We start from the raw sequence: 26,407 nt of genomic DNA, 5'->3' as shown, positions 1-26,407 counted from the left end.
ATCCCAAGAAACTGTAGCCGTTATGTATTATTTGATTAAATAACTTCATCTGCTTCAAAAATATACAGATTGGATATAACAGTTGACATGTTTCAAGCGCTCAAAAATAGGCGCCCATTTTCAAAACTTGCCAGGCTTAAATGAGAAGAAACAAAGAATTATAAAATGTAAAGTTCGCTACAAAAAATGGAAAATAAAGGCAAGAAGCAAAACTAGAAAAACTTCAACAGCCTAATTATTTTTTTAAAAAACTGCGATCTTTTTCACACATATTATGCTTGAATAATTTAATAGAAATGACCGAAATATTAAATAAAAGATTGGATATAGATATAATTTCACGTTTCAAAAATTTTTACTAATTTAAATAAATTGCCTTAGCTCTTGGAGCCCCTAAGAGACTTCCGCGGAACCGTAGGGTTCTATGGAACAAGTTTTTGTAATTGTTGGCCTAAAGAGCAAAATAAATGCATGTATCGTCTAAGAGGTATATGTGTTTAATGAGAATATTACATTAAATTATTTCTGAGTTTGAAAACAACAAATACTTTTTATTTTTCTACAAATTGTTTTATACAAAAATGAAATTAGCTTTTCCTTCTTCGTCACAATTGCACTTCTCCACTGTTTCTTTTTTCTTCCACCTGCCATGACATTGAGGAAAAGATAAAAATGCAAATCTTGTACTTTTGTGCTCCACTCCATGACCTTGGCAACGATATCCAAGATGCTTGCGCATAGCTGCAGTTTCGCAAGACACACACACCATAGAGCCTTTCTCTATCTTTAAAGATATTTCAGTTGCCAAATTTTCACAAGCTTTCTTTGTTTTCAAAAGTTCAAATACCACACAGTACCTAAATATAAATAGAAATCATTTCAGTACTAAATATAAAATATGACAACAGAATGTATATTTACTAAAAATTTATTGAAATTGTTGGTAAATCAAGATTAACCTACAGGCATTAATTATGCTGTATAATTTTCTGTTATAAATTTATAGAACGTTTATTAGTTTAAGGAGAACGTTTTTATTCCAGCCAAAGTTAAAATGACCAATTTTGATATACAGTGCTAAAAAAAGAGTTGGGCACCATTAAGTTTTGATCTAATTATTGGATTTTCACATATTTTTCATACTTAACCTTAAATATGCTATTTAATTATTGCAGACGATTTTTTTTAAATTCGAAAACAGGCACAAAAGCGTAATTTATCTTAATAAACATATAATTTTATCATTAAAACTGTTAGGAATATCTGCTTGACCAACAGAAGGCATTGTTATCACTCACAATAATTCTGCAATCTCTTGTGTGGCAGGTGATGGGTTGGAATGGTTGACTTATTGTCAAGCACTAAAAATATCCTACCATATTCTTTGTTTTTATTGTTTAACTATTATTAAATTTCTTTGTTATCCAATATGGTTTCTTTATTGCACCCATTCACCATTGAATCATTCTGCTACAAAAATAAAGGGGGGACACCATTAACTTTTGATCTAATGATCGGATTTTCACAAACTTTCTCATACTTAACCTTAAATGTGCTAATTAATTATTTCAGATGATTTTTTAAGATACGAAAACAGACGCAAAAGAGTAATTTCTCTAAATAAACATTTATTTTTACTATTAAAAAAAGAGGGTACACTGTTTATTTTTGATCTAATGTTCAAATTACCACATACTTTCTCAAGCTTAACCTTTAATATATTAATTAATTATTGTAGACGATTTAAAATTCGAAAACAGACACAAAAATGTAAAATCTCTGAATAAACATATATTTGTATTAATAAAACAAGGGAGGAGCCGTTACCTTTTGATCTAATGATCGGATTTTCACATTTTTAACCTTAACACTAGAACAACCGCATAGACTTGCCTAAAACCGCCATTCGGGATCAATTTGACCCTCATAAAAAATTGACGTCATTCCAAAGCTTATATCAAACGATTATTTTTTTGATGAATATTGTTAAAAATAAAAAATATATAAGGGTTTTTAGAGATAATGGAAGAAAAAAAGAATTTTTTAACTTAATGAGAATATGACAATATTGTGTAATATTATATTACACATTATTCTTGAACAGGAACGCAAGTCATACAAAAATAAACAAAAGGTGTGAATATAAACAATACACATTACTGTACACAACAGGTTTTAAAATGTAGAAGTTCCATCTTTAGTTAGACATTAGATCTGGCTTACTGCAACATATCCGCGCGACATGAAAGTGACAACAAAACATTGACAATTTGCATCTCTAAATTAAACTTCTAATAGCTAAGATCTAAGTTTAAATCTGTCCTTCGCGCTGTTAAAAGGCGTGTTTCCTTTATTTTATGGACTGGAATTTATAAATTAGGGGCTATTACTTAGGCTAAACACTAATTCGTAGCTCATCAACAAGTACACAATAACCACGCAATGAGTGATTAGGGAGATTTCTCGAAAACTATCCAAGCATTGAAGGTTGCAATATCACAAACTTTGTAAAATATGAACGAGCCATTTGCAAGTTTCACGCAGTGTAGAATAATTCCTTAGCATCTTGTCTGTCATTTCGTTCTGTTGTATTAAGTGACAGTACTTGGCTTCTGCTATCGTCTGCAAACACATTCAGTTGATTACTGTTTGGAATTATGACATTCTTTTTCACATGTATATTGAGTGTTTTGTTTAAGTTTGCAGTACAAAAGGTGAATATCATGACGAAGAATTGACACACTTTTTCTTGTTCAGACGTTCTATCCCAATTATGAGGGCATTTCTTTTAACGAAAAAAAAATCATCTGCAAGTTTTACTGAGGTGAAAAAAAATTAGCAATAGTTCCACAGTGTGTTCCATATTTAGAGCACTTACACAATATTTTCCCAGAGTTGTCAATCAGTTGAAGACATTCAAAGATAACCATTCAATAAGAATTTTTATTTTATTTTAATTTTATATCATTTATAATTATATCATTATCATTATATAATTTTATATCATTTTATTTATTTTAATTTTATTTATGTGGCTTGCTCGCCATGCGATAAATTTGCATTTTGATTTACAAGCAATAATTATTTACCAACAGTTAATTCTTCTTCAGGATTAAATTTAAAAAATCAAAACTGTTTATATTTATGTTTTTTTCGGACGCAATTGCGAATTTAACTTAACTACTTCGAACATCGATTCTCTAAGATACCACATAATTTAATGCAAATTATTGTGTCCATTTTTTTTAACACTTAGGACCCAATTTCTGTTCTATAAATTCACTTCATGAGATTTGAAACCTTTCAAAATCAAAAAAACAGGCATAAAAATTCAAAAAATGAACATTTTTCTTACGAACATTTTTCTTGACCCTTTTTGGCTGTTTTAAGTATTTCTATGATAATTTATTTTACTAATCTACATAAGCGCATGACATTTTGATACAGTATTCTTAGAAAGAATTTTGGAAAAGTCAAAAAATAATAGCCTCGACTAAAATAACATAAGAAATACCAAAAAAATTATTAAAATGACCCTAACGAAGCTTCTAGTGTTAAATATGCTAATTAGCTATCGCAGACACAAAAATGAAATCTCTCTAAATAAACATATGATGGATTTGAATTGGTCAATTCAAATCCATTTCAGATGGATTTGAATTCTTGACCCTCAATATATCTACAAGCTGAAATGTGACATTTATCTTTACTTGATGAATTTATAAGAAATCTCAAGGATAAACTATGAAAAACTCTTCATTGTTGCACAATAAATCTTGAAAATGATAAAAATATTAAAATTCTATTTTATTCATGCACAAATAATTTAATCAACTAATAACCTTTAATGATTCGCATTTTTTTCTAACTTACTCTTTACTTTTTTCTTGTTCAGGATCCTTCCTATATCGTAGTCGAAGATTACTTCTTATGTCATGACTGGCGTTGAGTTGCCGAATGACAGAATAAGTAGCTGGTAAAATCATCGCTATCTCTAAATTAAATAAATATCATAATTATTAGAATTTTGGAACATGAAAATAACATATTAGGCATTCTTAAAAATAATTTAGTCGCACGACTAAAAAACTTATACTTATTATTTGATTGAAATATAATAAACAAATTTCTTTTTGAATTAGAATATTTTTTGAAACTGTTCTTTTTATCTCAAAATTCAAGAAATTATTTTTAAGCGTATTTTAATCCAAGGAATATTAATTACTTTTTTTCATTCTCTTTTTATTATTCTTAATTTTTACAATATAAAGGATAGTCAATGATATAGAATTTCCAAATACTAAGCACAATAGTGACCCTGTGCTCATTTTGTTATGAGTTACATACAGGCTAACTCAGGATTGTATAATATACTCTGGAAAAAAAGAAACTTTTTTTGAACTGTTTACAAAACCATTACAAAATTTTTTGAAAAAGTATCATTCTTGATTATACATTAAGCTGTAAAAAATCATGAACATCCTAGTTATATAATCTCAAAAGTAAAAATTTTAATTTCTTAAATTATATCCTGCAAAAATCTTGTCTTTAACTATAAAAATCCTACGGAAACAGTGATGTCTATAAAATTTAAACATTTTCAAAACATACGGGTATAATTCATTTATTAAGTTTGAAGTTCGTCAGTGACTTCTAGGGTCGAATCTGCGACTTTTTCTATCAAAACACTAGCAGCAAAATAACTTGGACCCTCATTGACCAATATTCACTAATCTTAGTTCAATAAAAGAGCCGTTATTTTCCGATATTAGCCCTATATAAAATTGTCCTTTTCACTCGATATTTTACAGCCACTTTACACAAACAATATAGGCCCTATATAGAGCTGTCAGATTCACGATATTTTATATTCATTATTCAGTCAATATTGGTCCTATATAGGACGGATGTTAAAAAATCTAGACATCCCAATATTGGTCCCATGTTCATGTCCATATAGAACCCACATTGAGAAAATTTTGAACCCAACTGAGGCCAAGGTAAAATTGTTGATAGGGAACTCGACACCTTAGTCGTTCAGTCTGACAATAAAATACTCGACTCATCCAGCATTAATTTATTCATACTTGACAAATTTGAAACATGCTGTTTAATTAATATATATTTTGTTTCACTGCACTTAAACGATATAATTCTAATCTCTTCAGATTCATATACTAACTGAAACTATACCCCTATTGGCCTTTGAATGAGAATGTTTATCACATTGACTGCCATAACAGCTTCTCTTTTGCAATAATTCTGGACAACTTTGCCCTCCATTGACTTCGTGCTTAATAACATGCCTTTCTCTCTTCATTGTACCAAAGCCGCATACTGCACTACAGTCTGACCAGGAACTCCAAGCAGATACTTTACAATCTACCACTGAAAAGAAAGGGAAAAAAGGATGTAAGCAATGTGTTTCAAAATAACGTATCCAAAATGCTAAAGCAGGCATGCAAAAAGAATAGTGATTCAGGTACAGGAACATGGTCAGGGTTGCAAATTGCTCGTAAGAAAACAACGGCAACAAACAAAAAAAAAATTTTCTTTGCTGTATTTTTTACACATTTACGACTAACGAATATGCTCAAAAAGTAGCATTAAATCGACGCTGTTTGGAATGGATTTACTTTGTCAGGCGTCCTATAATATTTAGAGCACATCCTGCAACATTGACAGTCTGCCGAAAACTTTGAGTTATTAGTATTGGTCTCTAATGTGAAACGTTGGAAATACAGTCAAAAGTAACGATTTTTGTTCATAGGCCTAGCATATTACGTAAAATTTTTAACTCCCTGCAACGGCTCTGGATATATACAGAAAATACAATGCAATAAAAAAAATGACATTCGATTATTAGTATAGTTTAAGAATTACTAACTGTTCAACTTGTAATAAAAAAAATTATCACGCGTCAAAGTATATCATGGTCACCAGGATTGGAATTTCAGCAAAACTACGAAAATTATTGCCAAACTAAGGGTCCCCCGGTTATAAGAGCCAGAAAATTTTTGGGTGTGAGAAATGGGGGCTTAAGGCGTAAGCAAACAGATTTTTTCTAATATTTATTATTTAAGTGAATAATATCTTTAATCGTCGCAAACAGCTACCACGATATTTACTATAGATACTTTTTTACAGCCCACCGAAAGGGATAAGTACCAGTCAAAATTTTTGATTATGGTAATTTTCGACTATCGAGAGTTTCCTTCGAGCTATAGCAATATGTCAAACGTTACTGAACACCAACAATCTTTATTTTGATAGGCTGAGCTTCTAAGAACAAGTTTCACTTAATCGAATAACGTAAAGTCACCAGGAAGATCGACAAATAATAAACAAGGAAAAATAAAAACAGGAATTGTTTTATTTTATTAGTTATTTCAGTATTAAAGTTTAATTGTGTTTAGTTATGTTAGATTAGTTCACTTTTAGTTAAGTGCATGATTTTGTAGTGTTGATCATCACCGATTTATATATTTAGTTTTTTTTTCATCCTGTACGAAGAACGAGTATTCAATTAGTAACAATAATAATATACTGAAAAAGCTGCGTAAGAACAACGAATATTTTCAACCCGACTTAGTTCAGAAAAGAAAAATTACATTCATTAATAAGACAGTGTGTCTGAAACACAAAGTATTGCGAACCAAAAACATTAAAATATGTTGGAGTCATATAGCTACTATTTCAAATTTTCATTTTCTCTTGGCATTCGATGCCAAACGAGTGATTTTCTAGGGTTGCCTCTTGACCATTTTTTGCCAAATCACTTATCTGGTTCTTCTACACAAAGAATACTCTAATGTCACTGAGATGCCATTTTAGGCATTACAAAGTTCCTAGTTCTTATTTTTTTTTTTAACTTCATATATTTTTTTGGTCATTTTGAATCCTGTTATAATTAAATTAAATCAATTATTTGATTTTTATCACATTTTGTAAAAAGCGAATAGAATTACTTTTATTCTATTCTTAACAATCAATGTAACGGCTAACTTTTAAAATTCAATACAAATGTATAACTCATTTATTCAGTGTCGCGACTAATAGATTATCAAAGTTTGTTTTTAAGTTAATTTCTGTTAATTGCGTTACGTGCTGCAAATTAATGCGAGAGGGATAAAAATCAAAAACGTTTCAAGACTATACCCGATTATTATTGAGGTTGCGAACTGAATTAACCAAACCGAGCACTAGTTCTTTAGTCTAGTGAAACTGAAATGCATTCGTCTTCTGCTAGAAAACACATTTAAGCATTCTCTTAAAATGAACTGGCTTTAGCTTACTGACTTTTTTTTCTGTTATTAGCCTTCATGATGATTGATCAGAGTTCGTAATCGCCTTTGTTTTAATCTTCTAATTTTTAATCCGTGAAATGTATAGCTTTTTTACTTCATTTTAAGCAAAGATTACGAAATTATATACATATTAAGGGCGAACATTACGGAACACCGACTTCTCCAAAGTACCCGAAGTTTTCTTTTCTTTCTTCTCTTGTTTGTTTTGTTATTGTTTTGCGTCAGAGGTAATTTCTAACATCATTTGATCTTAGTTCTCATACAATAAGCTTTAGCACACATCATCGAAATTTTTTTTGACTTTGATTTAATTCACCACTATCTATCTCTTGTGCTCTTTAAAGTAAACAAACTAAAAAGCAGAACACCTGAATAATTTATTATCTAAACAACATGTTCCCAAACATTTTTTCTGCTCACCGCCCACTTAGTGAGACATAAGAATTATTCGTAGCAAACTTCTAAGGTGAGCATAAAATAGCTTTTTAATTATTTTGAAAATCCCTGATTATTGTAGCATTATGTTCATGATGAAAAAATTATCCAAAATAGTTTGAATAAATTGCCGAATTCTTGAAAAAATTTCTTTTAACTTTTTAGTTTCAATAGTACACACGTTGGAAACTGAGACCTAAATGTTCTTTTAATCCTATTAATTCGAAAGCTATGACTAAGTATGCTAATTAATTGGTGCAGACGATAATTTTATTTTTAGTTACAAAATCACCCAAAAAATTTATTTTCTCTAAATAATCAAACTCACCCCCCCCCCCGACGGATTCAGATTTTGAACCTTCAAATTATTAAGGTTAGCCACAAACTGGAAAATATAATCAACACAGTTAAGGTAGGAAAATGGTCGAAATATTTAAAGAACATTCTGAAATGAAAATGTTATCGATGCGAACATAAGCTTTTTTGATTTTATATTATGATTAAAGATTTTTTATTTTTTATTTATAATTTTTTTATTACCCTTTTGCAAAATGGGTGTTGTTTTGGGTTTGATGGCGTACGCACCTTTGGACGTCATCTCACTTTTCAACTGTGTTCAAGAGTAATAATAAACAGTGCGCATGCGTCGTCATTTCATGCGTTGCTATGGCGACCGCTACAGTTTGATAATTTTTTTTAAAGTTCTTTTTAAGATTCACTTATTCATAACTGTTGTGGCGATTTTAATATAAATATGAGTATACTAAAGATAGAAAAGAATTTCATGACGTCTTAGGAAAAGTATATCAATTGGGCCTCTAAGCACAAAGGGTGGGACAAAGTGTGCGTCATTGCTGCGTTGAAACTTTTAATATTCCCTTTATTTTATTCACCTTTAATGCAATTGTCCTATAAATAGGACAGCGGTCCAATAAGGATTGCTCATTCCTAAAGACGAATGAAATTATTCGTACTGATTTCTTCATTGTTTATTATGCAACTTTGATTTTCAATGTTAACAAAATCTAAGCTTAGATTTCTAACAATATAAATGATATTTCACGCACACAAGACGTTGCAAATCTTATTGTCACACATAAGACACCAGACATCAAAAATTTCACCTCGAAAGTCAGGAGAGAGTAACTTAGCCATTTAAATGGCTGTGGAAAATATACTTCCCACCAAATTTCTTCCTTTTTAAGTATTGATGGAAAACTACTATGACGTATGCAGTTGGTAACTTCAGAAAATACGAAATGAAAAAGTAGATAGCAATAAATAAAATAAAATAAACAAGAAAATGGATAAATAAATAATGATAAACCGTGGTGATGGCTCAGGGGATAGAGCATTCGCCTTCCAATGAGGTGAACCGAGTTCGAATCCCAGAGATAGTTGGACGAGACGAATTCCGCACCCGACCACCGTGCTAACGCAAAATATCCACAGTAATAGACGGATCATGGGTTAAAGTCCCCTTGCCGTGGGTGGTTTTCGTGGTTATCCTCTCCATGTGACGCAAATGCGGGTTAGTTCTATCAAAAAAATCTTTCATGAAGGCAAATTTCTCCCAATAATTGATATAAAAAAAAAGTTCCCTTGTCTTCTAGATTGGGTTCAAAATTATAAGGCTACGGACTGTAACATTAGTAGCCGTAAGCCCGAAATTGGGTCAACAGTTTAACGACGGTAATAAAATATAAATTAAAATAATCATAAAGAATACAGGCGAAGAACTTTGTTAGCATTAATATGGGTAACAGTAAAGGTCGTCGTGGAGACGGGAAGCCAACACTGGGGAGCTTTTTTTTTATCTTGCGGGTTAAACATTCGCTCATTTGATCATTTCTCATCGAGTTTATTTCATAAAACTCAAAATTAATAATTTGGTTGCTTGTAAGAATAGGAGCTCAAGTATATGGTTAACTCTTTACAGTAGAAAGCAAAATTTCATGCACCGGAAAAAGAAAAGAAAATAATAGGAAAGAAAAAAACTAATTTTAGGTTTATTAGTTTTTTTTTTTCCCTTGTTCTTTCCTTTTGCGTCAAACATTGTTACAAGCTCCCTTTTTCCGTTTTTTTTTACTTATGTGCATATTACTGAAAGTTTACTTACTCCCACCACCTCTTGACAGTCGCCTTTTTAGCAAAGAATATAGATATATTCTATATTCTTCCCCTCTATATTCTTTGCTTTCTAGCTATTAAATTTAATATCCAATCCTATCTAATTCACATAAATAAAAAAATTTAACAAATTTTTTTAAATTTTCATTCCTAATCGTTACTTTTTTATAGGTTGTTGCAAAAATCTAAAAAGTAGTAAAGATTTCATCTGCTATTTTAGAACGTTAATTACCAAACTTAAATGTTATTTTAAACTTGCCGGTGCCGGAATGCGTTGCTTTTTAATAATAAAAAAGCATATTACAACCAAAATACCAATCACGACCTTTCTGCTTTCAATTTGTTATTTCTTTTGGGCCTTTCTTTGGGCCAAACGCCAGTATTTTTCAATTGTGTAACATATTGTAATTGCAACAAAATAAAGAAATAGATTAAGTTTTAATAATGTTTATAATGAAAAATAAAACATTAAAATGAAAAATAAAACATTAAAATTACTCCTCATATTAATTATGAGGAATAATTTCATTTGAATTTTACACATTTAGAATACTCAAATAATTATTCCTCCTCAATAATTATTTTAATAAAGTTTTTAAATAATAAAATAATTTAAAAAGTTAATTAATAAAGTAATTTAATAAAGCAACTTAAAAGTTAAAATAATTATCTATAAATATTCATAGTCAATAATGTTTAACTTAAATTAAACATTTGAAATTACATAATATTAGCTTAATTTCAGGTCTTATTTTTGATTTTAAAATTTTGGAAAGAGCATTAGGGTATGCCACTTGCCTTGTAAAACTGATAAATCACACTTCGGGAAAATTTAATTTCTATTTATGAAACTTTTACTGCTTTGTGTTAAAAGCTATTTTATTATTATTGATTTTTAATTGACTTGCTGACCAGGATTCATGAAGCGTGATAATTTTTTTATTGCCTTTTTCATGAAAGAAAAATTCACTGTTTAAAAACAGCATGTTTCAGAAAACCTGTGCAGCATTCTGAAGTTTCCTCATTAGTTAAATTGCTTTTAATGTACAAATTCAGTTATTTATCAATCACAGATATTTTTTTTTGAAAAAAAGTTATTTTAAGAAGATTATAATTTTTGAAGAAAAAAAAAACACATCTTTATTTCTTTATAGGGGAAACAAAGATTTTAAGGCTACACGTAAAAAACCTTTAATTTGAAATGCTAAAATTTTCTCGATTTTTTCACATATAAATGGCTTAAAGATAGTGATAAATCACATATTGGTTGAAAGCATCTGAACATCCATGTAGGCAATAAGTTTTTTTTTCGTATCGTACTGTCTGTAATCTTGAAAATCGTTAAATATCTACCTGAGAATAGTACTGAGGAACAGTGTGATTTCAAAATATTCCCTTTAGAAAAAATATTGAGCAGCTAATCAATAAAAGGAGGCCGTTCAAATATTATAAGAGCTCCTACAGAGAGAGGGTACTTAGAAGGTATATGAGCAATGCAGGGATATTTCCGTATTGTAAGCTGTCACGTCAACTACAATCCCCCAATAGATTTTGCACTTGCAATTAAAAATAAAAAAAATTATAAAAAGCATGTGGAGATTTGCTCGGGGGTGGAAATAAGTTATAATCTTTGAGTTGATCCCCACTGATTTAATTTTTATCATTATTTTTTTTAAGTTTATCGCTGACAACTACCTGGAAGTTGCCAAGACTTGGAAATGTTCACAGCATTGCTCATGTTCATGTAAGATCCTAAATCCACACATTTTCAATTTTTTTTTTTAATGCAAGAAAATGATAATAATAATAATAACTTAAAGATTTGGAAAAAATTCAGGAAAATTTATAAAACACTTATAAAACTTAACAGTTATTAAAATAACAGTTGAGTTTGTGAAACGGTAAGAATGTAAAAAAATTTAAAGGAGTTTCAAAATCTTACAGAAGGATTTAAAATGTAAATTTTATCATATGCTGATCGCAACATATTTTATTTGAATTTAATCTTAAAATTCTTATATAATTGGATTACTTCAATAAAAGTTAAAACAAAAAACAGGGGGGGGGGAGATAGTAAATTTTTTTACGTAAAGTGCGATAGAGTTTATAATTTCCTTATTTTTGCTGACAGGTAATCCAAAATTGTCAAAAATATGCCTACGTAATACTTGTACGACTCCAAGACCTTCAAATATTTTATCCAAGAAGAACGAAAGTTTTGTTCAAATAATTGCTTACATTTTGATGTAGTGCTCTTTACTCTTTTTAACGTAATAAATATTAGTTAACAGTTAATTCAGTTATAAATATTCACCCATTAATTACCTCCACATACTTCTTGAAAATCATAGCAGCAGTCACCGAGTCGCAGACAGGCATGGTCGCAATAACATGGTCTATCCTGTGGATGATCACTCTGTACATTGGAATTCACCGAATTGACACTTTCTTCTGCAAAAGACTGCACCATACAACTACCATCTCTCCCAGTGCAGCACAAATTGGCCTCTCTGCAAGAACCATATCCTTCTGCCCCGAAATCTATCCGCAAAACCAAAACAATAGAAATAATTAAACGCGATAAAGTTATGGCCATTCCGTCTCTTTATGCACACAAATGCCCTTTGGAAGAAAATCTTCACATTCCAACTTTCACTGGACGAGGGAGAATTCTCTTTTTTTTCTTTTTGACTTTATCTTCATCTTTTTTTTGACAGACCCACCCCTCCTACTTTCAGTTATCATTCTGTCAAAGTAGAAAACTCCCCCTCTCCCCCGGTTAAAACACTTTTTTGTCTTTCTCTGGTCTTCAAGGTTGCGAAGTTGAAAGACTTCACCTAGGCAAAACGCCGTGAGAAATGTAGGGCAATGGTCCTGCTGCTAACTTTTTTTCATAAGGTGTGCGGTTGTTGTGGCTAAATAGTAACTCCTCCCCCTCACGAACAAGTGCTTTCCGTCTTAAACTTCAAGGGTGGTCCATCTTAAGAAATCGGAGCCTATATCCAACCCCCCCCCCCAGCTAAAAGGATTTGCTGATTACCCTGAATTATTGTGAAACGTGGAGTATTTTATCACAATAAAAAAATTGCAATTATATTAATTAAATAAATTTAAAAAAAATTTCCCCTATTCCGTAATAATGCAAAGACAACTTTTATTTCCTTAATTATTTTTTTTTTAAACCATAAGTAGAATCACGATCAAATAGAATGATAATCTATTTGGACCTGAAACATTAAATGTTCCTCCCATCTCATAATTTATTATTATTATTATTATAATTAACAATGGCAGAGAAATTGTCAAAATATAATAAGTAATAACAAAAAACATGAAACAATAAAAAAAAAGACAATTTCATTAAATAAAAAAAAATCTCAAAATTGTGTAAAATTAATTGCTTAAAAAAAGTAAGCCATATAACAAAAGAAAGAAAAGACATTATAAAAATGGCACTTTAAAAGTTGGGTACTATTACTGAATATTCCATTATTATTATCTTCGGCTATGATCTTTTTTTTTTTTTTTTTTTTTTTTTAAATTACATGTAACAGGGTTTTTTATTGACTTTTTTCGTCCACTTATTTTTTTGAAACTTTGATTACTTATTTCGAAGAAAATTTTTTTTTTTATTGTACTTACTTTGCTTTGTATTTGTCCTTTCCTCGAACTAGACCTGCGTCCAGACCACGTGGCGAGTCAGTCAGCAGAAAAAGTGGCGACTTAAATTAATTAAACCACCGGCCCCTTTTTCTGATTTTTTTTTTTTTTTTTTTAATTGCTTGCAGAATTTTCCTCGAATTTTCAAGTCAGTATGTTTAACTAAATTTTGTCATATCTTTATATTATTCTTATTGTTTAATTAACTTTTTATAGCCGTAGATTATTTCTTTTAGGAATATTTTTGAAAACTTATAAAAAAGAAAAGAAAAAAAAGGTCTATTAAATAAATAGGACTTACTGGTATAGGCCACCAACTCATTAGGTTTGAAGAAAAAATGGCTACTATGCTGTTAGAGTCTGCACTGGCTGCCAACTGAAAATTTAAATTTTCAGGTTTACCTGAGACTAAAGACTCTTAGAAAACTGGTCCCATAACTTTAGAAGACTTATTTCTTCCGACCTCGACTAGCAGACTAGCCATTTGAGGAACCTGGAAAAATTTTGGTCTTTGGATTTCACATTGCCAAACCATGGCCAACTAGAACCTCATTCTAGTTGGTCATGGCCTAACCCTAATCCAGAAGATTTGTGGTCTTCGAAACAAAACAACAACAAAAAATCATCATATAATTCTGTTTAAATATTTTCATTTCTGTTGAAGTTATTATGTTAGTTTTTACAGCTATCCAACATTCCTAATTCTTAAGCTTTGTGTATTTAGAAACATTGAAAAAAAAATCACAAAAAATTGTTTGACGAAGGAATAAAGAAACATAATTTCGTCTAATCTTACATTAAGCTAAATATTTTATCTTTTGTTTCGAATTGCTGAATCATATAGTGAAAGTACGGGCAATTTAATTTTTGAGGCGTGCTCATAATAGTATTCCCCAAACACAATTTTAATTTTACGCGTTCATATTTACTGTGTGCACTAGATAAATAATCTAATCTTTAAAAGACGAAAAATTAAAAACGAAAGGTGAAAAAAAATTTCAAATAAACAAAACCCTTATCAATAAAAAGAAAGAAAAAGTCAATATTGAAATTACGAGGAACATTAAGACCTTTTTCACTTCATTCCTGATTTTAATTCAAACATTTGGCTAGATTGGTGACAGTTTAGATTGAATTATGAATATTCTTATTTTATTATACCCTTTTATTTCTCCCCTAAGTATCAATGATTACCTGGTAATGAGTTTCTCTCATAACAGCTTTAACTTTTAAAGAGTTTAATATAAATAAAAAAAAATTTATGATCATATTTATTATATTTTAAAGGAAGGATTTTAATTCTTCCCTAACATCTTCTGGGTTATTCCTTCTGCAATTATAATTATTATTTATGCTCTGTTTTGTTTTTATTCAACTGAGTTCAAAACATCTATTAACTAATGTTTTATCCAGATAAAATTAGTAAATGTATATCGGTAAAAATGACTAGTTAAGAAAAGTAACCATAAATTTGTAAAATAAAATTATGTTTTATTACTAGGTATCAATATAGTTAATAAAATTTAAATAACTAATTTTTCTCTCTTCTTAAAATAAAAATATTTCTCTTACCTTAAGAGAAATGCATTTTTCTTTAAAATGGAAAAAGAGTAAATTTTTAAAATGACTTTTTTTTCTTACTAGAGTATTAAAATACAAATTTTAAATTAAACAAACAATATTGTTTTAAGAAACCAAATTTATAGACGAGTATATTCCAGAAAATGGATGCATTACCGAAGTCTTAATTAATAATATAGACCGATATTTACTTCACCTGCTTTTTTAAACAGCTGCTTTTACCAGCACCCACGAGTTAGTACATGTAACAAAAATGTAACCAAAAAGCTTCTTGAAGCAGACAATTATTAAGTCTATAATTTAAAATCTCTTTCTCTTTTTACAAGTGATTTTTGATGACTAAGTATTGAAGCCGAACTAAGTAAAATAATGATAATAATAAGCGGGAGAAGATTTGAATGGAAAACATGGGATAGTGGACGTAATAATCTTAATTTTTGTTCAGCTATTATTTTTTTTTTAATTAAGCAATCAATTCAGGAAACATTTGCATTTTGGCAAAATATTGATAAGGGGCACGTGCCCCTCCGTGCCCAACCTTCCGATACTACGCTTATAAGACCTTGGCCATGACATCTATTGAACCGCAAACCTTCCTCTTCAGTTACCGCAAATCTTATTCTTTTTTCATACAAATGTAATTAAAGCTGGAACGAGTTTTCATCTCTGCTTAAATCTATCGCTTCATGAATTAAATACGCATACATTTATTGTAAACTTTTCTATTTGTTAAGAATATATTTACTCCCCTCGTATCAAGGCCTAAAAAGGCTCGGGAGCTGTCTCTATCTATCACAAATTAGACAAAATTTATATTATATATTTAGTCACAGTGCAACTTTTTAGAAATATTAAATTTCAGTAAAGCTGCTCCTTGAAAATTTTGATCATCGACAAATCTTCAGTTTTGTTCTTTAAGAAGAATAGCTAAATATTTATTTTAATTGTATTAAACATTATATATGTTATCTGTCTTAAAAGGTCTAGCTTAAAAGATAAATCACGATACGGCATGTTTATTATCAGCTAATATAATTTAAGTGTATACTCATGGTTATTAACTCACAGATTATGACTCATCCTTGCTTACGACATAAATCAAGTTAAATCTATCCTGTTATATCCTGTATTGCGTTAAAATAACTCAGCGGTTTCCAGCTTACATGAGGCCGGGGACCGCAATTAAAAACATCAATCAAATGGCGGGCAGCAATTTTTTCAAAAAAATATTTTTTTCGACTTATTATTCATTATAGCAACAACAACAAAAAATTCTAGAGCATCTGAAACTAATTTAATTTTTATTTTCCGCTCATGCAATATTGAATTCAAAAAATTTAAATAAAACATGATATCCATTACCTTCTTTATGCGTTTTAAAATTTACAAATGTAAATAATTTCGTCCCAAATGAGTGGTCTTAAAAAGTTAAATCGGAGAATTTCTTCGAGAAAATTTCTGATACGCACATGCTAAATTATATTCACAAAATACAGAAAAAAAGAGGAACATGCACGATTATTTTTGTATTTGAATAAATATTTTCTTGGATGCAACGCAAAACTGAGAAATTAATTTTTTTGCACCGTTGATATGTGAAATTTCACAGAAACGAAGAAATTAGGGTTTTTTTTAGCGGAAGAAAAGTATTTTAAACCCATATAAATTTTTTACTAAAATTGTCCCCCAAAAAAGGACTACTAGTATATTTTAGTTCGCGGGCCGCAAAAAAAGGCTTCGCGGGCCGCCAGTTGGTAACCATTAAAATAGCTTATGTCCTTAAAGGTGCTTCGTCTTCGTTTTCTAATTTTTGAGTTTACCGTTAGAAGTGCTATGATCATCCTTTAACTAATCGGAAGAGATTGACTTTTGTACTTCATTGAATTAATTAAACATTTTATAGTTTTTCTTATAACTTGGTGTTCTTTACCACTTATTATGTACACATTGCTTCTCACTAATAGTCCTAAAAACTGTGAATGTTATCAACAATAATAAAAGCAACACAACCAGCAGAAGATAATTGCTGCACAACCAACAAATGATAATTTTTAAATGTCTAGAAGTTGATTAATTTATTTTTCCCTCAAACGACGATTTTTGGAGTGAAGAAGTTTAGTAAACCTGTTACGGCAAAACATAAAATTTTATTGGTACAAATGCTGAAATACCTGTTACGGTTTTTTTTTTAAAAAAAAGGAGAGAAAAGTAATGAAAAATATAAACTAAAGAATTTTCTAGTATGGAATATCATTTGACGGATGAAATGGAATAGAAATGGTGTTTTGAATTGATGTTTCAAAGTCTTCTAGATATAATGCAAGAAAAGATAATACTTATTTTTATTTGTAAAAAACTGACTCATCAGTTCGTCATAGCTTAAATATATTTTAATGGTAGTATCGTTGGGATTCGTTTTAGATTCAGAAATATTCTATTAAACCTCAAGATAAGAGTAGGTGATGAATATCATAATCGAGCACACGCGAACGATTTAAGAGAGTAGCAACAGAGTTGGGAGAATCCGTTGTGGGCGTCATAAATTTAGTCAAGAAGTCTCAAGATCAGGGTCGGATTAAGAGCCTAAGCGCTTAAAGGATTTTGATGTTCCTTAAATGTAATTAAAAATATCAACATAGATAGAGAAAAATATTTTTCTTAAATAAAATTAAAGTAATTTTACAAAAGTAAATTTATATAACTGCAAAATTGAACAGTGAACTCCTTTAAAGAATTATCAACGCTAACCACATATTTTGTGATCTTAGAGCCGAACTAAAATTATTTTGGCAATTCTGATATTTTATTTTTAAAAAAGTTCCCTGTCTCACAAGCTATTTCTTTTTTCATTTCAATTCTATGAAATATAACATAATTTTTTATACAAATTTTCCGGGTGTTCCGTAATATCGTTTAATATGCTTTATTAATCTTTTCGAAAAAATAAGTGAAAAAAAATTTTTTTTTCTTTATTGTGGATCTTAAGTTAATATTTATGTAAAAAAAAAAAAAATATTGACCTTTAACGAATTTTTCTAGAAAATAAAAAAACTTACAAAAGGTTAATACTGCATAAAAATGGAAATAATAATCAATAAAATTACTAAACAACTTTTCTTTTATCTCTGACAGTGTTGGGAAGCCTGTAATAATTCTCTGTGAATTTAAAAAAGTTTCCTTATTACCTACAGCATTTATTATTATTAACTGAATTAACTCGCTTTCGTATTTATAAAGATGGTAATATGCAATTGAAATTTCTACTACTTTTCGATTAGCTAGAATACTCAAATCTGTACTTAAGCTCGGTACTTACTGAGAATTCAAGTCGTTTCCTGACCACAACAAACAGAGTTTATAAACATTTTATCGGCACATAGGACGTATCATAGTAGGCAAAGTGCTCCAAGTTCTACCAGCATTCTATTGACAAAACAAGTTACGATTGCTTCCGGACCACCGAAAGCTAAGTTTATCGCCATTTTATCACTAAAGAGAATTTTTTACGTTAAACAAAACTTCGAATTTTTTTCGTTTTATGAGTAGTCTACAAATCAACAAATTTCTACTGTGTCTGATGACAATTCAATTCACATTTGTTTCCTAAAAATTTCAAAAACAAAATTTATCTCCCTTTTATTGACAATCAAAATTATGACCATTTTCTAACATTAACAGGTTCAAAACCAGAAAAAATAAAATGTAAAATAAAAATTGTAAGAACTATGTTTTTAGGTGGACAAAAAAGAAAATAATAATTTTATTTTTGTCACTCCTGAAACGAAAAATATGAAACGAATAAGCTTTCCCCCCTCTCCGTCTTTAGAAGGTGATGCGTTCTACGATTTTTGTTTCAGGAGTGTTAAAATCGAATTATTTTTTCCCCGCTAACGTGAAAAACGTAGCGTTTATTACATTATAATGCAAAATAAAATATTTATTACAATCAATTATTAATTACACTCTACTCATTTATTACAATCAATCAGAAATATTCTACACCTTTAATATGTTGAATATATAATTAAAGTTCGTAAATAATAATAAGTTAACTTTATAATTAAATCGTTATAAGTTATTTCATTTTGATTTCTCTTTTTTGAAAATTAACAACAGAAAGTGAGTTTTGTATTTAAGTCATAGACTGATAGAGCGATTGCTTTATAACGCACAAATATGCTTGTATTAAATACTAATTTTATTGTAAATTCTCAAATAGGCAGGGAAAGAGCTTAACGAAAGAAAAAAAAATTGTTTTATTTATTTATATTTGTTTTTTTACGCCAGTCGTAAAGACTTCGAAGAATCTCAGCGGGTTCTTGCTTCTTTTTCTACTCTTGTTGCATTATTAAAACTTAAAAAAAATGAATACTTTTGAAATCAAATCAAATCTCCTTGAACATGAAATAAACGAAAAAAATACTGATTCAAGATAGAGTGGCAATGTTCAATCTGTTTTGGTTTTAAATGCTAAATTTTCTGGTGTATGCGGAAAATTAGTGACTGATGTATCTCCTAATCCTGCAATCGGTTTAAAAGAATAAATCAATTAATGAATCTTTCTTTTATTAGCCCTTCCACTTTTTTGGAACAGAAGTGGTCACCAAGAAGGGCAATTTAAAAGGGTCAAGTTTATATCTTATTGAATAGTATTTTTCGCTGAAAAACGACAAAAGTATAGGGTGGCAATTAGAGGTCCCCAAAATGTTTTAGCGAAGAAAAGGATGTTTTAACACGTCAGTGTAGTAAATCAATTTGTAACACTTGTTTACACAAAGTTTCTTCTCTGATCCACCGTCGTTTCATATATGCTATCGACAATGCAAGTGGTCCTTTAGGAAAACAGCATTGGTCATTTTGTGGATAACGGCAATACATAACTTTTCTTTTTTCCCCCTGAGATTGAAATAAATAGACTACAATAACAATTTAGTTTAAACCATGATCTTATGTTAGAGCTTATAATCAAAAAAAATTTGCGAAGAAGATTTCTAGAAATATATTTTTCTTCATTGGCTCTGTGTGGTGCCCCCCTAAGCAGGTGCTTAGTATGCTTAATGGTTTTTACGGCCCTGGCAATAACGATGAAAACGAAGAAGCATATCAAATTGGTGATCAAAAAATCCGTCAACCAAGCCAAGAAACACCATTTTGCATGCAGTGAGATTTGTTTCAGAATTTGTTTCTGAAGAAGCTAAAATGAAACAAACGTAAGCAGCTAATAGCGTTCTGCAACGACAAAATCATTTTCAAACAAATAAATAAATTCGAACCGTAGCAACGTAAATATCACTGTTTTCTTTGACAAAATTAACATCCTTAACCAGATTTATTGAACGTGAGATTTATGAAACTACGTGTCATACTTTTTACATTTACTTGCAGGTAAAGAAAATGGATCACTTCTATCTTGGGAGACTATTTTCTTCTGTTGATGAGTTAAAAGCAGTTATGCGACAATATAAAGATGAAACAAAAGTAGAACTTGTGATCCGAGATTGTAAATATTTGCATAATAGTACAAAGCGAGAAGCCACAGCTAATCGTGCTTTGAGTTATAAAAGCTTAAAATTATGCTGTATTCGTGGTGGTCGGACATTCGTATCTCGTGGAAGAGGTTTTAGAAATAGAGTGTAAGTATATATTTATTTTATATTTTACTCCTTTGAATAATGTATATTTGACTAGTTATAATATTATAGGCTATACTACTTTACTTACGTTGCACTATAACTGCACAATAGGCTATTTTATAATTTTTCCCCATTGCCTATGAGCTAATCTACAATTTATGACCCAATTCTGAACTATTAGAGTTCAACTGTGTAGCCTTGTAATTTGGAAGTAAACTGAGAAGACAAAGCAATTCCTGAATCAAGCATTTGGCCAAACTACCCTTCACTGCGGATTGTTAATAGAAACTACCCACATTTATGTTACTTAGAGGGGTCATTCCATGTCAAATCGTACAGGATTTTACAAAAATGGCACCCACCGTCTCAGATTTTGATGAAAATTTGTACACTTATAGAATTTTTTGTGCTGATTTCAAAAATATCAATTATATTTAAATCTGTTAAGGGGTTTAAAAGTTATAAGCATTTGTATTTTTGCCAAAATGGCACATTTGCCACCATTTTGATTCATACATCAAATGCTATTAATAATTGTAACTCACCTTATATTTGTCATAGAGCAATAATTTTTTTATTATTTTGTTCAGAATAAAGTAACCTGTCATATAAACACTTTTTTTTGCAAATAAGTATCTTACTTATTTAGTAAATGGGTCTGTTTTGCAGTTTTTTGATCAACGGAGTTGAGTAACTTCAGGAGATTATTTCTGGCAACTCGCCCCCTTCAATTTCAAAAATATTTTATTCATAGATAGTTGAAAGTGCAAACTAACATCTGATATAAAAATTTTGATGGGCCGTTCACTCACTTTTTAAAAAAATTATTTTTTTCTTATGAATCATTATGCGCTAAAAGTACTCGTAGTTTGATGATTTATAGTCCTTAATTATAACTAGAGTATAATAAAATGATATAAAAAAAATGTGAATGGTAGAAAAATATGTAAAATAAAGTAAACATTTATTAAATTTTTTTTTCTTTCTTCTTTCTTTGAGCCCTCAAAAAAGAAAAGAAAGACAAAATTTTAGAATGAACAAAATTTCACCTTTTTTGCAAATAAATTTATCCAGAATAATATAGCTTTGGTAAATGAGAGGGATCAGAATCTAAAAAAAATATAAATAAAAGTTTCTCTGAAAGAGTAGAGGGCAGTGCCAAATAATAAAAAGCAGCCATAAATTTTTTTTTTTTTTAATTGAACTAACTTTGATCTTTATGGAAGGAGAAAATCATTGTACACTTTAATTTAATTCAAACATTTTGTTTGATTCTAAAATGTAATTAAATGTAAGACCAAATTATGAATATTTGAAGTTAATTTTATCCTTTTATTTGTCACAATGATTGTTATGGTAATGTGATACCCCTACAAAATTTCATTTGAAACACTGATAAAGTTAAACTATTTATTATAATTATATTGAAATGAAATGATTTTATATCACTAACTATATAAGATAATTTGCATGCTCTTATTTCATCACTAATACCTGCAGGCCCTTTTTATTCTCAAAAACTTTTATTCTAATTATATACATCCATTTTTTAAAAAAAAAAACTTCTGAAGAGAAAAAAAAAATACTGAAAACTATTGACACATTCCATCTCTACCTTCCCAAAAAAAGAAATTTGACTAATCAGAATGTATCATCTGCCAGAACATTTCTGTTTGCTCCAATCAGAATTGAGTGTCATGTAAAATTTATTTTCTTTCCAATCAGTAAAATTGTATTTCTTCCATTTATTTAGAACAGAACAGAAATAAATAAGTTTTCAAAAGTTTTAAATGTATCAATTTGATACTTAAAAAAGAGTTTTATTATGAAAACCCAAGTATTATATAGTATTGGATTAACTTTGAAAGATTTTAAGTGCAGTTTAAACTCACAGAAGATTTTAGAACTTTCTTCAGAGAATATATAACTTATTTCATTTAGGAGCAATTTAGATTTTAAGGAAAGTTCAACTATATGCCTCATACATAAGGAGTATCTCCTTTATCAGTATAAAATATATAGGGTGACCAGGGATAATTCACAATCACTCTGTTTCTGGGGTAAATAATGATCACCTAAGTTTTATTTAAAAAAAAAATTTTTTTTTTTAAATTTGAGACATGGACAAGAATGCTTGTACATTTTACTAAAGTATAACTACATTTACTTAATTATAGTTTTTTGTTTAATCTAACAAAATAAGTATCTTTTAAACTGCTTTCTGTATTTTCCATTTTAAAGATGGGTTTCAAAATGTGCACATTTCTGCAAAGATCCCCTCCTTCTCTTAATAATAAATATTTTGAGTTACTTTCTTTTTCTTTGATATAAAAATAGTGTAAGTTTTTGTTTAATTGTTACACATCTACTGTAAGCATTATAATTAATTATAGGAAACTATATCAAATGTTGCCCCCCATGGGGTAATTATTGATCACTGGGGTAATTCCTAATCATTGTCATTTCTTTTTATAAATAGTATTAAAAATAGCTAATTGTCTTTTCTTAAATGGCAGTTCATATTTATTAAGTGGAACAACCATTAAAATATATTTTAACTGTAATCACAAAATTTGTTTATTAACTGTATACAAGACAAATGTGTTCTGATTTGCCCCATTTCTGGTTTGCCTTACCTTGCTTCTATCTTAATTTTATGTGTGTACATTGTTAGAATAATTTTTAAGTTTATAAATTTGCCTAATATAAATATGGTGAGAAATTATAACACTAAAAAAGATACTAAGCTTCTAGAGAGCAAAATTAGTGAATTTCTTTTAATGATTGAAAATGAAATTTCAGTGTGAGAGCTACTGTCAGAGCTGTTGACATACCTTACTTAACTTTACACTCTCACTTAATAAAGTTAAAAAAATCCAGCAAAAGTAACTTATGTGGGAACTCTTTCTTATATTCCAACAGAACATGAGAATGAGTTGGCTGCTTGCCTAAAATGTATGGCAGGATGCAAAGATTTTTGGAAAATTTAAAGTGTTAATCTTTATTCTTTGCTTAAACATCTCTTTGGTTTATTTGTTTGATCTTGATGTCTTATTTGTTAATTACCATTGAATAATTATTTTTAAACAACCCCTTTACTATAAAAACTGGTGATCAGTAATTACCCCAGAAGTGATCAGGAATTACCCCAGAAATGATCAAGAGAAGGTGTAATTTCTGATCACTAAGAATTTAAAATCTTTTAAATTCTAATTAGATTTTCCAACAAAAGAAGGTAGCATAGGACTCATCTCATATAGTCTTAAACTTCCAGTAAATATTGAAATTCTATCTTGAATAGTTTTTTCGCAAAATAGATGTTTGCATTTTTTGATCAGGAATTATCCCAGGTCACCCTATATAAGAAAATGAAAAAAAAATTGTGACTTATTTAATTCTCCTTTCAATAAGACCAAGAAAGTCTCCCTTCATGTCATAAGTGTAGATCAGGCTAAAACATACAGAGCTAAATTGCAAATTTCAGCAATTCCTGGCCAGAAATTGTGTTTGTCTTGCTCAGTCTCAAATTTTTTCCTTTCTTCTTTTCTTTTTTGAGGGGGGGGGGAGGGCTCAAAGAAAGAAGAAAAAAATAATTTAATAAATGATTACTTTATTTTACATATTTTTCGACCATTAACATTTTTTTATATCATTTTATTATACTCTAGTTATAATTAAGGACTATAAATCATCAAACTATGAGTACTTTTAACGCATAATGATTCATAAGAAAAAAATATTTTTTTTAAAAAGTGAGTGAACGGCCCATCAAAATTTTTGTATCAGATGTTAGTTTGCACTTTCAACTATCTTTGAATAAAATATTTTTGAAATTGAAGGGGGCGAGTTGCCAGAAATAATCTCCTGATGTTACTCAACTCCGCTGATCAAAAAACTGCAAAACAGACCCATTTACTAAATAAGTAAGATACTTATTTGCAAAAAAAAGTGTTTATATGACAGATTACTTTATTCTGAACAAAATAATAAAAAAAATTATTGCTCTATGACAAATATAAGATGAGTTACAATCATTAATAGCCTTTGATGTATGAATCAAAATGGCGGCAAATGAGCCATTTTGGCAAAAATATAAATTCTTATAACTTTTAAACCCATTAACCGATTTAAATATAATTGATATTTTTGAAATCAGCACAAAAAACTCTATAAGTGTACAAATTTTCATCAAAATCTGAGACGGTGGGTGCCATGGCTGGATGAACTGACATGGAATGACCCAGAGGAGAAAAACCACAAGAGCCTCCCATTCTTAGTCCGACAGCTAGGGGATTTCAACTCATGATCTACTTATCCAGGTGTCTGTCCAAGCCAAATTTACTACCTTTTAACAGTACCTTCACAAATTAAACTTTTTTCACAAAATACTTTCCATTAAAATTTTATTTTTGTATCCCGTAAGAAATGACGAATCCATATTTTTAGCATATTTTGTGTTGAATTTTTAATACAGGGTGCATAGCGTTTGTAAAAAGTGCTTAAAGGTGCTTTTTTGGGGATTTCGTTTTTAAAAGCTTTTAAAGGTGCTTTTTTCAGCTGGTGTTTTTAAAAAGTGCTTTTTTTCCGAATATTTTTTTCTTCCCTTCAGTGATATCTGGTGGATCCCATGCATTTCACGCAAAATGGGGAGTTTGCTACGTAATAATTCACGCGGACTTCATTTCGTACCCACGTTATGACTTGCGCATGCGCGCACACCTGAAACCGAAACCCGAGTGCTCCAATTCGGATAGAGAATATCAGATCCTTATGAAATTTTTTTCTTTATTTTAGTTTTGTTCTTGTTTATTTTATTTTACTTCTAATACTTTTTATGATGTAGGGGGTAAGGGTACTTTTGTTCTGAGTTCAGGGTCAAGTTGAATTCACTCGGTGATGTGGGAAAGTACTGATTGTTTCGATTTACGCCCGTTTCTTTTTGGTTTTTTTCTTTTAACGCTAAAACTGTTTATAAAAAGTTTTTGTTTTTCAATAATATCATTGATTGAATATGAATTTTTTGAGTGCTTTAAAATTTTTGTGAAGTGCTTGAAAAGTTTTTAAAAAGTGCTTATTTTTGATTCAAAGATTTGGCTACGCACCCTGTAATATAATTTTTAATTTTCACAAATTATATCTAAATTTTCACAATATAGGTACCTTTCAGAAAAACCTAGACAGAACCTTGTTATCACTGAGGATGTTTTATGTCAGCATTGAGGTCTGTGTGAGCTTCGAGCAGAATTTGTATCTACCAGCAACAGGTGGGATTTGAACCTGGGTCACTAAATAGGGAGGCAAACTTTATATCCCCAAAGCCACCACGGCTCCAACACTGGGCTATTGGCAATGGTCTGAGTCTAAGTAGAATCTGACAGTGATATAAGAAAAACCATTTATAATTATAATAATAAAATCTGTCAATTTTTGTAAGCTTTTCTAGAATCGGTAGGTGTTAGTGATAATGTATATTGTCACATGTGTGGTACTTTGAGTAATTTAAGAGCTTCAATCACAAAATTTACAATAATAATAATAAGTCTAATTTGAACTAGTGTGACACTGATAAAAACAATTTCTTAGGAATAGCTTTTTTTAAGGCAAAGTAATATTTTTTTAAGCTCTCTGCAGACGCCTCTGCCATGCAGTGGCCTGTGAGGT

General features: G+C 29.7%; 2 protein-coding genes across 2 annotated transcripts in view; one reads left to right on the top strand and one right to left on the bottom strand.

The window, feature by feature from the left end:
• Positions 1–530: 530 nt before the first annotated feature.
• On the bottom strand, positions 531–12,612 carry LOC107438732 (somatomedin-B and thrombospondin type-1 domain-containing protein). The gene is made up of 4 exons (XM_016051073.5): positions 12,198–12,612; positions 5,194–5,388; positions 3,874–3,994; positions 531–857 (listed from the first exon to the last, which is right to left on the bottom strand). Exons 1-4 carry the CDS (start codon positions 12,466–12,468, stop codon positions 572–574), a joined length of 873 nt encoding a protein of 290 aa, XP_015906559.2. The 5' UTR covers positions 12,469–12,612; the 3' UTR covers positions 531–571.
• Positions 12,613–20,242: 7,630 nt separating this feature from the next.
• Positions 20,243–26,407, top strand: part of LOC107438733 (uncharacterized) — a 34,662-nt gene continuing 28,497 nt past the window's right edge. Inside the window, exon 1 of the mRNA XM_087159377.1 lies at positions 20,243–20,746. Within this exon, the coding sequence (XP_087015503.1) occupies positions 20,508–20,746 (239 nt within the window). The 5' untranslated portion in view covers positions 20,243–20,507. The remainder of the gene's footprint in view (positions 20,747–26,407) is intronic.

This window comes from Parasteatoda tepidariorum, chromosome 3 (genome assembly GCF_982258835.1).
Source record: "Parasteatoda tepidariorum strain Cologne lab strain chromosome 3, Ptep-v5.0, whole genome shotgun sequence".
Lineage (NCBI taxonomy): Eukaryota > Metazoa > Arthropoda > Arachnida > Araneae > Theridiidae > Parasteatoda > Parasteatoda tepidariorum.
The sequence above is the reverse complement of the archived record's forward strand: the minus strand, read 5'-3'. Positions and strand labels throughout refer to the sequence as shown.